General features: G+C 35.5%; 1 protein-coding gene across 3 annotated transcripts in view; it reads right to left on the minus strand.

Annotated features, from left to right (window-relative positions):
- The window catches only part of ITGB8 (integrin subunit beta 8), an 85,251-nt gene that overhangs the window by 39,889 nt on the left and 30,784 nt on the right, over positions 1–14,578 (minus strand). For all 3 annotated transcript variants that reach the window (XM_063726060.1, XM_063726059.1, XM_002818172.3), the window contains 2 exons: positions 12,097–12,182; positions 8,626–8,800 (listed from right to left, as the gene is read on the minus strand). Coding sequence is in view for 1 of the 3 variants with exons in the window: in XM_002818172.3 (XP_002818218.1) it covers positions 8,626–8,800; positions 12,097–12,182 (261 nt within the window). In the remaining 2 variants the exon portion in view is untranslated. The remainder of the gene's footprint in view (positions 1–8,625; positions 8,801–12,096; positions 12,183–14,578) is intronic.

Here is a 14,578-nt window from a genome sequence, read left to right on the forward strand (position 1 = left end):
ACCTGGCATGTGCTCTCCAGATATTTTTAGTTGTAAGGCACCATGGGTTAATATTTGTATTGACTATTAATAGACGATATGTCAGTGTTCCCTTTTTAATTTCACATTAAGTTAATTATAGCTGTTCTTGTCATTTTAGGGGGTTTGGGTGTTGAAGATAAAGGGTAATGATTACTTTAAATTTCTGGTATCTTTCTTTGCCAGTCTCAGAATGTAACCTAAGTAAGTTTCTACAACAGAAAACAAAATTCTGGTGATGCTTCAGTTGTTTTTTTGTTCGTGTACTTTGTTGCCATACTTCATTCTTTTCAATAGTTTTCTGTTTTTGGAATACAAGTAAATGTGAAGAATCTATTTGGGTGTGTGTTTATGTGAATATCTTTAAAATATCATTCAATTCTTCTCAATGCAGAGCTATCTAATTTTCCTTTTTTTTTTTTTTGGAATTCGAATCACATTATCTCACCAATTTTAGGTCTTTTTTCCTATATTAAACAATCAATTCTTACCACTAAACATAGGTAAGGCCAACTTTGAGGAAAATAGTTATAATTGACTATGATTTGGGACCGACCATAACATTTCCTTCTTTGTTTTTCCTTTATGCATGTAGAAATTTCTAACACAAGGTAGAATCAGGTTAATTTCGACACTATGTTCAAACTCATTACTTTTGACCCAGTAAAGGGTTTAAGAGTTAAGAATCTAGTAGTTTAGTTTTCACTTACTTCCCTTACCTATTATTCGTCAAGTTAAACATTTCAGTTGAACTCCTCTAGCATGCCAGAATACTGGGATATATTCCTATCCATCCTTGCCCTTCATGTGTTTTTGCCTGGATTATTTCCATAACCTCTTCATTTGTCTACCTCTATCATCTCGTTTTCCTGCCTTCATTATCTATACTACCGAGTCTATCCTTTTAAAATTCAAAATTACTTATTTTTTGTCAACAGCTCTCCACCAGATGGCCAATGCCCAATGGCTAAACACGTCAGATCGAAGTTCCTACATAATACTTACTCTTGTCTACATCTTTAGCTCTAGCAAAACAAATCTGCTTTAATTCCCCATATACACCCTACAAATGCATACTCCTATGCTCTGCTTGTGGTCCTTCCTCTGCCTGTGGTGGCGCAACCTCTTCTTCTTCATGTAATTACCAGTTAAAGACACCACTCAGTAATCTGCTCCTTCCTAAGCTGAGCTGAGGGCCCCGCCCCTGTGTTTCCACGGCAACTGGATCATACCACCATTTTAGTGTTTACCATATAATTATGAGACTCTAGACTGGACATCTTTATTATTATTATTTTTTTAGCAGCTAAGAGCTACTAAATAAGGTAACCTATGTAAAATATTTACCCTAGTATTGCCTATATAGTAAATGCGTATGTTAGTAATTATTACTTACTACTACTAGATTCTAAGCAACACTAGGGTAAGAACTGTTTCTTCATCTCTGAAGCCTCTGTAGTTGGCACATACATAGTCCCCCATAAATGTTTTATAACTAAACTATATTTGAAGCACATTTTGGTACAACATTTCAAAGGGCCCACATATTTACCACAGAAAGAAGCCAGTATCTAGAATTTATTTCCCAGTGTAGGCAGAGCTTCCACAGAGTTTCTCTAAGAGGAAAAGAGTATCATCTGGCTCCCAAATCTTCCTACCACCACTTATATTATCTCCAGGAAAGCTTTATCCTCATGCCTTTTGAGATTCTAAGAACTCAGACACTCATTTCCTTCCATTAATTTTAAAGGGAAGAAGTGAGTCTGTGACAGAATTAGAAAGAAGACATGGAGGAGAGTTGATGACCTACTTAGAGCTATTGCCAGTGATTGGTGTGAATACAAAGAATAAAAAGTGGTTAAAATGAGTTTTTAAACTACTCAAAGAATGATGTGAGCATCTCTGATGTACTGGGCACAACAAACATGACTGCACACTAGGAAAAGATAAGTAAAAAAATGTTCTGCATAAGATGAAATTTTAAAACCAAGAGAAAATGTGGAAAGCTGTAAGTGGAAGAATGATAAGCCAATTTCTATTCATTATACTTCAGCAGGGGAAGGAGAAGGGCCCCCAAATGGGACCAGTTTATAATGGCAAGGTACAGACTCCAGGACATTTCCTAATTTCTGTGGGAAATAAAGCGAGGAATGTGTGCCAGGGGGTGGAGAGAAAATGTGCAAGTTCTGTTTTGTTTTCTAAATTTTGAAATTAAGAAAGAGGTAAGGCATATCTGGAAAATCTTACTAAATCTACACTAAATTAGAAGATTCTTTTTGCACATTATTAAAGTGAACCAAGTTTGAAACATTTTCTTAAGTTAGTGAAATATAGGTTAAACTATCCTTATAATATACATTGTATTATTTCTGAATTAGAATTAGAGAATTCCCTTCTCTGTCCTATTTTCCTAAAGAGTTAATATCCAGTTTCCTTAGAGAACATCAACTAGGATCAATAGTCTATTTCTGTTATCATTTTCCATAAGATTCATAGGTGAAAATAAGAAAAAGTATATTTTAAGAAGTGAAAAGTAAAGAAAATGTCATTTTTTAATGTGATTTAAAACATCCAATTAAAATATAGTCCTACTAACATTTTTTAAGAAACCTAGTCAGTATATGATGTAATAAATACATTCATGAAAAATTCTTAACAGATGCTACATTGGAAGTCATAAATTTTTATCAGGGAAGAATAAAGTGATAAATCAAAATTAATATTAAGAGCTCAATGCATTTTCCACTTAGGTATGCGTTATATCAAGCCCTTGACTCTGATTCATCTCATGGTGAAAAGGACTTTCACATCATGGAGTATGTTTCTATATATCTGGGGTTGCCAACGTTTAGCTTTATGTATTATGCCCTAAGACAGATATGTCTTTGATGTCAAATTCATTTTTTAAGAACTTATTTTCAGTTTAATTTAATAAATATTTGCTATATATGGGGATTATAAACTAGTTCTGCCTCATGGAGCTCACAACTATGTTGGAAAGATGACTTACACACGTTAGACAATTATGCTAATTTGCACATAGAAATTCAAATAGTAATGGGAAATTTAATAAAATCAAGCTCCACAATGACTGACATAAAATTATTTCTCTTTTTTCACTCTCCTACTCCCCATGAGCTCTTCCCCACTGCGTTCACTTACCATCTCCTGTTGATGTCTCCTGTTTCTCTTCTATCTCCAAGCCCTATCTCTCCCCTGAGCTTCAGCCTCATATAGCTAAGTCTCTCTCTCTCAACTCAAGACGTCCCAGTTTAAATCAACACCACTTCATTCATACAGATTTCCCTACCACACTAAGTTGCTTGCCAGATCCTGGGAGTCCCACATGGCCTATCAATCACCAACTTCTGTGGATTCCACCTCTCCATTCTCTCTCAAGTTTACCTAGTTTTCTCCTGTGTCATTACCACTATCATTGCTTGTCTACAGCACTGAAACAATTTTCCAGCTTTTGAACTGTTCATTTATAGTCTCAGAAGGACCAAATCATCATTATATCTCTAAAAAAGAACAAGCTAAACTCATTGAAGTGTATAAATTATTTGTAACATACCAGTAGAAAAAATGCAACTTATAATTTTCAAACTTATGTATTTAAAAAAGAGCAAGACATTTAAAATAATATAGTTATATTTATTAGAGGCAAATAATATACAATAAACCTCTGAAAATTAGCATTCAATTAGAAAAATAGGCATATTTGTATGGAGACACAAATCACACACAAAAAAAGAGAGATGAAGATGATTAATAGCTTAGGAAAAATGTTCAAACTTTCTAGTTCTAGGAAAAAGGCAAAAGAAAACAGCTAATGGACTAAACAAATAGCAGACATTAAAAAGAATGAAAGCAGGCATGATTGACTAATGAAAGGCTAAACTGAACATCGAATTGTTTTTGTGAATAATGTAACAATCTACATTAAAAAGTAAATACATTGTCATATATTTGACCTAGCAGATCTACCGCCAGGAATGCATGCTAAATAAATATGCAGTTATATACAAAGATACATGCATAATAAGTTTCAGTGAAGATGTGTTTTAAAAAACTGCATTCAAATTTGATTGGGATTGATTGTCTTACATTTATTGATTCACTTGGACTTTGTTATACTTATAGACTATATAGATAACTGTCATTGTTATGATATTATATTCAGGAGCATAAAATTCTTCTCCATTTATTCATATTCTCTATTAGGTAGCACAATGGATCTTATACTTTTTTAAAAGTTTATTCCTAAACAGTTTACATTCTAGGTTGCTTTTATGAGATAATCACACAATTGATCATTTTTCTTCATTATATTTAATATTACAAAGGAAATTCACTGATTTTTGAATATTTTAAAAAACAACCTGCCAGAGTAAAATTTAAAAAAATTCAATAGTTAGTTTTACTTGATTTGCTTGGATTTTCCATAGCATGATAATTTTGCTTTATCTTTTCAAAACGTTTATAACTCTTATTTCATTTTTAAAAATGTAATCATATTTATGTATACTTTTGAGAAGGATTTTAACATATCCTAAGGGATTATTCTTCGATTTTGGTTTTGCCAGAAATGGGCACTAAATTTTATTGAATTATTTTTTATTATCTATTGAGATAACAATATGTTTTATCTCTTTTTGGCAAACTAACATCATAAAAATACATCAATTCCAAAAATCAGCTATCTTTGGTTTTCTAGCTTAAGCCTATTTGTTTGGTGATATTGTTCTTCTTATCACATACAGTTAATTTGATTTGCTAAAATTTTACTAAGAATTTGATAATAGGGTTATACTAACCTTGTAATAATTAAGTAGCTTCTAGGCATCCTCTAAAGTGATGTAAGAGTTTAGGCCGGGCTCGATGGCTCACTCCTGAAATCCCAGCACTTTGGGAAGCCGAGGCGGGTGGATCACCTGAGTTGAGGAGTTCGAGACTAGTCTGGCCAACATGGTGAAACCCTGTCTCTACTAAAAATACAAAACAAATTTGCCAGGCATGGTGGCAGGCTCCTGTAATCTCAGCTATTCAGGGGGCTGAGGCAGGAGAATCACTTGAACCCGGGAGGCAGAGGTTGCAGCGAGCTGAGATCACGCCACTGTATTCCAGCCTGGGTGACAGAGGGAGACTCTGTCTCAAAATAATAATAATAATAATAATAATGATAAAAGTAAATAAGTAAATAAATAAAGTGGTGTAAGAGTTTATATACCACAGAGATAATGTATTCCTTCAATATTTGAATGAACATGAAACACTTCTGCTCATGAAAGCATTTAGACCTAATGTTTTTAGGGAGTATTTCTTATTAAGGGAGGTAATTACAATTTTTATAATTATAAACATTTATAACTTTTTAAACTTCTTGTATATTAGGTTTCTTAGGGTTCTCTATCTTAAGTCAATTTTAGACATATTTTCCTAGAAAATTATCTCAAGACTTAAACAGTTTATTATAGATTTTTGTGCTTAATATTTCTTAAAGTCTTCTTTCTGAATTTTTTTCTATAATTATGGTTTACATAATTAGGTTATTTGATTTTTTGCCCTCTTTTCTTAATTAGATTTGACAACAATTTATCTATTTTATTAGACTTTACAGAGAACCAGCTGTCTGGTTCTCTGGATTTATACATCCATTTTATTCTTTTTTTCCTGTTTTGCATTTCATTAATTTTTGCTTTGTTTTTAAATTTAGGAACTCTTTTCTCATTTTTCTTATGAATTTTTTTGTTTATCTTCTTCTTATATCTTTGGATGCTTAGTTCATCTGGATTCATTTTCCTTTAATAATAAAAGCACTTAAAGTTGTGAATTTTTGTAACAACAACATCAGTAACAACCCGTATATTTTGAAGTGTTTGTTACTGCTATTATTGGCTTATAGGACTAGAGTTTCAATTTATTCTTGGAGATAGAATTATTTAGGAGAGGCTTCTCTGAAACTTGCTGTTATTTAATGTTTATCTATTATTTTGTATTGACTTAAAATTTTATTACACCATGCTTATAGATATTGGCATATAAGAACAGTTTTATTTTTAGAATTGTGTTTTCCTGCCTAAAGTGTAATTCATTTCTAAAAAATATTCCATGGACTTTTGAAAATATTATTTATGTATCAAATGCTATCGACTGAATTGTGTTCCGAAAAATTCATATGTTGGAGCCCTAACCTCCAATGTGGCAGTATTTGAACAGGGGGTCTCTGAGAGATATGATTAGGTTTAGATGAGATCATGAGGATGGAGCCGACATGATGGGATTAGTGCACTTCTAAGAAGAGATACTGGAGAGTTTTCACTCTCTCACTCTTGTGCATGTGTGTTCTCTCTCTTTATCACTTTCTCTCTGCCCTGTGTGGACATAGCAAGCCAGGATGAGACCTCTCACCAGGAACCATATCTACTAGCACCTTGATCTTGGACTTTCCATCCCCGAGAACCATGAGAAAATAAATTTCTGTTGTGTATGCCACCCAATCAATGTACTTTGTTATAGCAGCCAAACAGACTAAGAGACTGTTTATTATTTTTCTATTATATTATATAATTCCTATTTACTTCATGTGCAAATATTAAGGTGTGGGTTTTTCAATTCTTCTGTTTTGAAAATCCTGTTGAAGGAAAATGAAGAGTGAAGAGGCAGGAATTGAGAATTCTGAAAGATTTGCAGGAAAGATGATATTAACAACTTACTCTTAAATTCAGGTGTGAACTGGGAAGTATTTCCAGACTCATTTGAGTCAGAAAGCTGAAATATAATTGAATTACATGTGTGCTGAAAGGGGCGATGGCCTGGATTAAGATCCTGGAGAATCAGGTAGATTAACAATGGGAAAGGCCCTAGATTATAGTTTTGCTAGGGATATGGAAATGCATAAGAAATGGGGGATGTTAGAAGTAATCTCAGGCTCATATAGATCAGAAAAACTGGGATTACAAACCTAGTAGGATAATAGGAAAATAAAAAAAAAATCATTAAAGATGGTTGGGCAACTGTAACATTAAAATACAGCTTATATTCAGTGTGCACAAAGGAGCATAACAAAAATAAATAAATAAAATGCAGCTTATAATTTTCAAATCTCAAGAATTTAAAAAAGAGTAAGACATTTTTAAGAATGTAGTCATATTTATTAGAGGCAAATGATATAGGTTAAGCTTTATATATAAGTTGCTGAAAATTGGCATTCAATTAGAAATATAGGCATATTTGTATGGAGACACAAATTACACAAAAAAGAGAGATAAAGATGGTTATCAGCTTAGGGAAAATGTTCAAACTTTCTAGCAGTAAGAAAAAGGCAAAAGAAAACACAGGCAAGAGAGAGGCATGTGTAATTATAGGAATATGTAAGGGCAGAGTTTAGTGGATGTATTCAATTGGAATTAGGTGAACAAAAGCATATAATTTTTGTTTCACCCTGTCTCTCTTTTTCTAAAAAAGAATTTATTTACGACACTAAATAATTTTTTTGCAATGGAAGGTGGGAAGAGCTATAATCTTACCAATCTAATTACTTTCATTTTCGTATATTCCTTTCCAACTGTTGCTCACAATGTCCATACTGGGCTGTGTCATTATTTAATATGGGAAAGAGCACAGTTTTAATTGGAAACTGGGAATATGCCCAGGGCCAAGAAAGTAATGGATTTTGTTTTTCTGATAATCAGAGTCTGGAAGAAATAGCACAGTTCTGGAATGGGGAAGGGAATGTGTCAAGAATGGTTATTTAAAAATTAAAGACAGGACAGGACCACCCACAATGAAATGATGAAGGATTGGATACAATTGTGAACTGCGTTAAACTACATGCATCTAATTGAGTGGTGCGCATCTGTGTACCTTGATTTATCTTACTATATGTAGTTTTTACACCAGGATTCTGTAGCACTGAAGGAAAGTGAAAGTGAATAATGTCCAGTGGCCTACAACATAGGCCAAACTGTGAAATACACTGTGAAGGAAGGGGAAGTACAAAAGAGGTATAGGAGAAAAGGTGTATATTAATCTCAGGGGCCATCACAAAACTGCCCAAGGTAATTATGATAATCATGAATTGCAGCTTTGTGATTAAAAGTCTATTACAAAGTCTCTAAGAACTTTGTAATAAACTTTTAATTACAAGTTGGTTGTGATTAAATCACAAAAATATTGATTGCTTGACTGATTTAATTTTGGAAGATCCCTTCCAAAAAGGATCAATCAAGCTAACAAATAACTTATGGAGTGCTTACTACATGCCAGTGCTCTGCTAGGCATTGGAAAAAGAGAGTGGAATAAACATGTCCCCTTGCTCCTAGGGCTTGCAGTAGAGTAGAAAAACACAATTACATCACAACCTGATCCGATTATGTGAACAGAACACATAATTAGAATATAGTGTGGTCAGGTTTGCAGTGTCCGAAGACACACAGCTGGCTGCAGGCACTATAAAGACTAGAATTCTAATTTCTTGATTCTGAGTCCACTGTGGTTTCTACAAGAACAATACTGTCTGCCACATAATATTAAAAATGAGCAAATTAAAGTAAATTGCAATTTCAAGTTAAGAATCATTATAGATTTATTTGAAAATGACCAAACCTGGACGCAGCTGGATAGACACTTCTCCTGGTGTCACCTGGGTATTAATTTCATTTTCAGTGGGTATTATAACATGCACAGATGGGTATTCTATTGAATCAACTGAGCAGCCTTTGCTTATTAAATTGGAAACAATATCACAACGTTCACTTCTTGATCCATCTGAAATGAAATCCTGTTTAAAAGAAAGAAAATCACTGATATTTTTAGTGTATATCATCTCAATTACATCCAAAGAAAATGACATAGCAAATATTGCATTTTTGGTATTTTATATCATTTTAATTTCTTCTAATCCTTATGTTTTTACTTTTTCTACAAGAAAAACACAAGCAAAAATCCTACTCCAACTTTCTGCATCTAAAACCTATTTGAGAAGGAAAAGCTCAGACTGAAGTTTCTCTGGTTGGTTTTTTTCTGTTTCGGAGACAGAGTCTCCCTCCTGATCCAGGCTGGAGTATAGTGGCACGATCTCGGCTCACTGCAACCTCCATCTCCCAGGTTCTAAAAATTCTCTTGCCTCAGCCTCCCGAGTAGCTGGGACTACAGGCACACACCACCACGCCCAGCTAACTATTGTATCTTTTGTAGAGATGGGGTTCTACCATGTTGGCCAGGCTGGTCTCAAACTCCTGACCTTAGGTGATCTGCCTGCCTCGGCCTCCCAAAGTGCTAGAATTACAGGTGTGAGCCACTGCGCCTGACCTGGTTGGCTTTTTATTGGTTGTTATTTTCATCAATTTAATATAGTATTCTGGGGAGATATATATATATATATGAAAAGGTTTTTTTTCCTACTCACGCCTGGGTCTTTTTGACTTCCAAACATAGCAATTTGCACAGAAGTGAGAGCATTCTATCATATTCCCTTTGACAGTGAAACTTTTCCTATCATATATGCTGTGAAAGTATAATTATGCTCTGAGCCTATGCTCTGAACTCTCACTGTGCATGACACCCTGCATCAGACACAACAGGTAGGAGAGGAAGGGAATTCTTCAAGACATATCATGTATTTCATAGATGTTAGAGAGGAACATGGGGCATCAAACTAGATAATATTGATGATGCCGTTTCTATCCTAATTATTTTCCAATTACTTATGTAGTGTAGAAGGAAAGAGAAAGCAAAGTATATGGAATGGCAGATTAACATGCTACATAATAGTGCAAGCAAACTGGATACATCCTGTCTAAATTTTCTAGAGACCTTTTACTTTTGACTAGCCTTGAAAATTATTCAAGCCAGGTTTACTTTGTTACCATTTATCTATCCTAATCATGAGGAGAAAAAAAAAAAAAGAGCCTGCCTCTCCCTTGCCTCTCCTTCCAGCCTTGCTGGTTGAGGAATCATTGGCATCAGTCACATCCGCACCTAAAGGGTGAGGGATCTTCCAAAATTAAATAATACATTCTTCCTCTCAATGACGTCAAGTCAGCCTGCAGGGAGTGGACAGCTCCTGTTAATGGCATGGATAGTGGCTGAGTCCTAAAACTGGCTGCTTCCCCTGAGGTTATGTTATTAATACAAGCAATCCTCCTTGTTTCCTAACCCTGAATGAGTTGTTCCAGAACCTTGTCAAAGTTCTATATATAGTCCTAAATCCCATTTCTTAAGCCATGCCTCTGTGCCCAGTGCTTCCCACATTGCTTCATTTCATCCTCACAAGACCTTGAGGCGGGTTCAATTTGTATTTCCATTTTAGAGGTATGGAAATCTGAGGTTCAAAGTGATTAGGTAATATGTGCAAGTTTATAACATTAGAAACTGGTGGAACTAGGATTTGAATCCAACTCAGTGTTTCTTCAGAGCCTGCTCTTTCAATACATAAACTAGGCTGCACTGCGCTATATGGAATATTTGGGGACATGAGCACCCAAGTGAGTTTCTGACTGTTTTCCCTAAGATCCCATCTGAAGAATGTCACCAACAGTGACAGGTTTTCCTTCTCCCCTCCAGCAGCCACCTCCTTTCTCCTTGACTTAGCTCTTTCTATCAGACAACTGATTCCTCCGAATACTCAAAATCCCTCCTTCTATGGCAGGACTGACAGCTATTCCCAGAGCTGTGACTCTCCAGATTATTTTCTTCCAGTCAGAGGTGTGACAGGGAGAAGGGGTCCCTCTGAAACCTGATGTTCTATGGCTAACATGTTACATGTGGCTGACAACTGGGCTTCTGTACTATCTTTTGAAGGCTCTTCCAAACTACCCTCACTAAAGCATTCAGCAGTTGACAGCAAGTTGGCACAAACTTCAGGGCTCTAAGGATTTTCCTTAGTGAAGCAGTAAAAATCTAAAATGAAGTACTGGTTTGGGGTCAGGAAATAACAAGCCATGAAACATTCTTGACAGAGAAAAACCTGGAAGCAGACACCAAATTTGAGGTTATAGAGACGAGGAAAGGGAGATGCTAGAATAAAGTGAGTTCTTTCGGTCATTTGGCTCACAGGCAGTGATGGGATCGGACCCAGAAACTCTGAAGATGTCCTCTCTATGACATGCCTGGCTCCACGGGTTCTGATGAACCACTTTCTAGTTCATGAATGACATCTGGTTTTCTCACTGGTGGAGCCCAGAGTCCATTTGGGAAGCCTTTAGGCTATCAGTACGGAGACTTACTTTCAGACATGCCTACTGTTTCTTGAACCCCTGCTCTGCCTCTATTCTGACTTGCTTCCTAGAAGAAAGTGATATCCACCATCTGTGGCTACCTTTCAACTTTCTTTTTTCTCCAAGAAGTAATAAAGGAGGTTGGAAGGATAACAGTAGGCACAGTTGTTAAGTCAAAGGAGACAAAAGCTAGAGACTTATCTCCATGTCAAGCAAAAAGCCATTAAAGACCTATTTGTTTGTTCCAATTCCCAGGAGCTACATAAGTAAATGTAAAATTATTTAGGCAATCTCATACAAGAAGAAACCCCAAATTAGCAGATCGCTTCTTCAGTGCAATTTACTAGATACAGGCAGTTCTAACTCCAGATTACCAACAAAAGAAGAAAACACAAAACAACCCTAGAGCCAAGAAAGAAGGAATGCATTGTAATTGTTTTACTAAGAATTTTGTTATTAGGATTTGTTTCTCTTGGTAGAACAGAAAAACACTTATTTTGAACAACAGGATACATAACCTAATGCCTCAAGCTGAAGCAAGAATTCCACACCAAAGCCTACTGAACTATCAAAAGTTACTAGCTGTGGTTGCCAATTCTCTGTATAGAACAGATGGAAAACATAAAATGGTTTGCACTTCATTTCAAAATTACCGTAATTTTCCTAATAAAAAGGTTATGATTTATTTTATATTCAGCCAGACATGCTGTTTCCAAGCATAAAACCAAATAAAATTTTCCTTATGTTCAGCAGTATCTTTATTTTTCCTGATGCACCTTCAAGGCACAGAATATTAGGAAAATGAACTCATGCTATAGCTCAAGTCAACCATGAGAAAAAGAAAAAAAAAATGGCACACCTCTTGAACACACCATCCACATTCTGGACCCAGCGCAAGGCACCTGGCACAGGATGCTGCATTTGAAGATGCACATCTATTGTCTTCTGCAATGAAGGAGAAAACAGTTATAATTTACTCAAAATAGAAAGCGTATACAATTCTAGACTAAAATGAAACAAACAAATGAACAATTGAAACAAATGAAAAACTGAAACAAGAGGACCTTTTATTACAAAAATCTGACAACAAAGATATATAATTTATTGGAAAGAGTTGATCTGCTCAATGTAATTAATAGATACCTGGATAATTATGATTTAGTTATGAATTTGGGAGAAAGAAGAGTGACAAAAATCTGATTTTGGTCAGGTTTGGGGGTCTGGCTTCAATTCTGCTGTAATAGTAGAGGGCAAGGACCTTCCAAATTTTTTAGTAAGTTTAGTAAGTTTCACTGTATTTCATATTCTCCGAAGCACATAGGTGCTTTGCATTCTAGAGTTTTTCCTACAAAAATTATTGTTTATAGACATAAATCTCAACATATAAATTCACATTAAATCACAGTGAATGAATTTTCTGAGAAACAATCTTGATGGGCATATAAAGTAATTAACTTGGGAATTCTAATTGTGTTAATATTGATTATTTTGGCTTGAGGAATACCAGAACCAGACATACTGGCATGATTTAGTATTTTAGAATTAAAGTGGTTAAACTGAATGAGTTGTTTTAGTTAATTTAATTTCTCAGATTGGAGGACTTAAGATTTAAGATCATGACCAATTCACATTTCCATAGATTCCTGCACATGTCCATAATATTTTAATAACATAGTTGTGCCTAGAAATTATTTACCTTTATCCCTCTATCCACTAACTGCTGAAACAATTAAAATAAGCCTCATTAGTATAGGTTGAAACACAAACTATGATACAGAATGAGTCATACATCATTTTATCATGAGTTTTTAGTAGAATAATCGCATACTTCCTACAGTCTACTCTTTACCACGAGATGTTCTAAGGACACTGGAAGTCATGGTGTGATCTGTCCATCTCACTCAAAGTAAACAAAAGGGACATCCCGGATGTAGGTGGATCACAGACCAGATGAGGAGAGAGATATATAAGCAAACAGTATCACATAGTATAAGATGCACAGAGAGATTTCACCAAAGTGCTAGAAGAACAGGGAAAAGGTGCCTCTTACTCTGCTTTAGAGAGGGATGAGTAGGGGTGGAGGAAGAGGGCATATTTAAGGATTGCTCCCTAGAGGCAGTCACATTTAGTATCTCTCTTTGCTATCTCATTTTCTTTCTTCTAATCCATGTTTATCTCTTTAAAAAATGCATTACATATAGAAGAAAAGTATGTGTGTGTGTGCACACTCATGCACATGTGTGTATGTGCCAGTCACACATGGTCATGGACGTGGTAATTTTAAAGGGAATAGAGACCACAAAATCTCTAGCTAGCCCTATTCCAACTGTTTTCTCTTTTTTCCTTTCTCTCTCAACTTTCCCCAATATTCTGGAAATACAAGATAAAAGCAGTTCTGACCTGGAGGTAGAAGGGGATGAGAGGGGAAGGTAGTAGGAGAAGAGTAGAGAGGGAGGAACTGTGTTTACTCCTGTGTTTACAGTTAGAAGTGCTAACTGGGGTAGTATGGAGCACCCTTCCCTGTATCTCCCCAGACACTCAATGGAGTAAGCAGAAAACATCTTTCCCTAATACCTCTAATGTTCTATTATCTCCTCTATGTATCTCCTTCTATGCTTTGTCTTTCACTTTATATCAACTTTGTGTATACATTGTCCAAAACTCTTCACTTCACTAATCTTTCTAGACCTGGCCTGGAACTCAAAGAACTAAAGTTAACTCTAATATTTTGTGCTTCCTTTACCACCAGCTTGGCTACCCAAAGTATGAAAACTCCTTAGCCTAAAAATTTTCCATCTGTTGTAGGCTGCCAAACTGTAAAATCTGCTTACTACTAAAATGTTCAGAAAAGTGAGTGACCTTTTTAGTTTTGTTTCCAGAAAGAAAACCAATTTAGGTATAGACATTAACCACATTTGCAAACTGCTATGGTCTGAGTGTGTCCCCCCAAATTCATATGTTGAACCTTAGCCTCTAATGCAATAGTATTAAGAGCTGGGGCCTTTAGGAGGTGATTAGGTGATGAGGGCCCCACCCTTCTGAATGGGATTAAGGCTCCAAAGCTTTTAGCTCTCTTTGTCCTTCTGCACTTCCATCACGTAAGGACACAGCAAGAGGTCCCTCACAAGACACTGGATGCTGGCAACTTAATCCTGGACTCCCCAGCCTCCAGAACCGTAAGAAGGAAATTTCTATTGTTTATCAATTACCCAGTCACAGATATTTTGTTTTAGCAGTACAGATGAACTAAAACACAGACCTAATTTGACTTTTGCCAACTCGTAGCCTTGACTCAACTGAAACATGAAATTAAGTCTATTTCAGTTCAGACTTGACCAAGA

Source organism: Pongo abelii, chromosome 6 (assembly GCF_028885655.2).
Source record: "Pongo abelii isolate AG06213 chromosome 6, NHGRI_mPonAbe1-v2.0_pri, whole genome shotgun sequence".
Lineage (NCBI taxonomy): Eukaryota > Metazoa > Chordata > Mammalia > Primates > Hominidae > Pongo > Pongo abelii.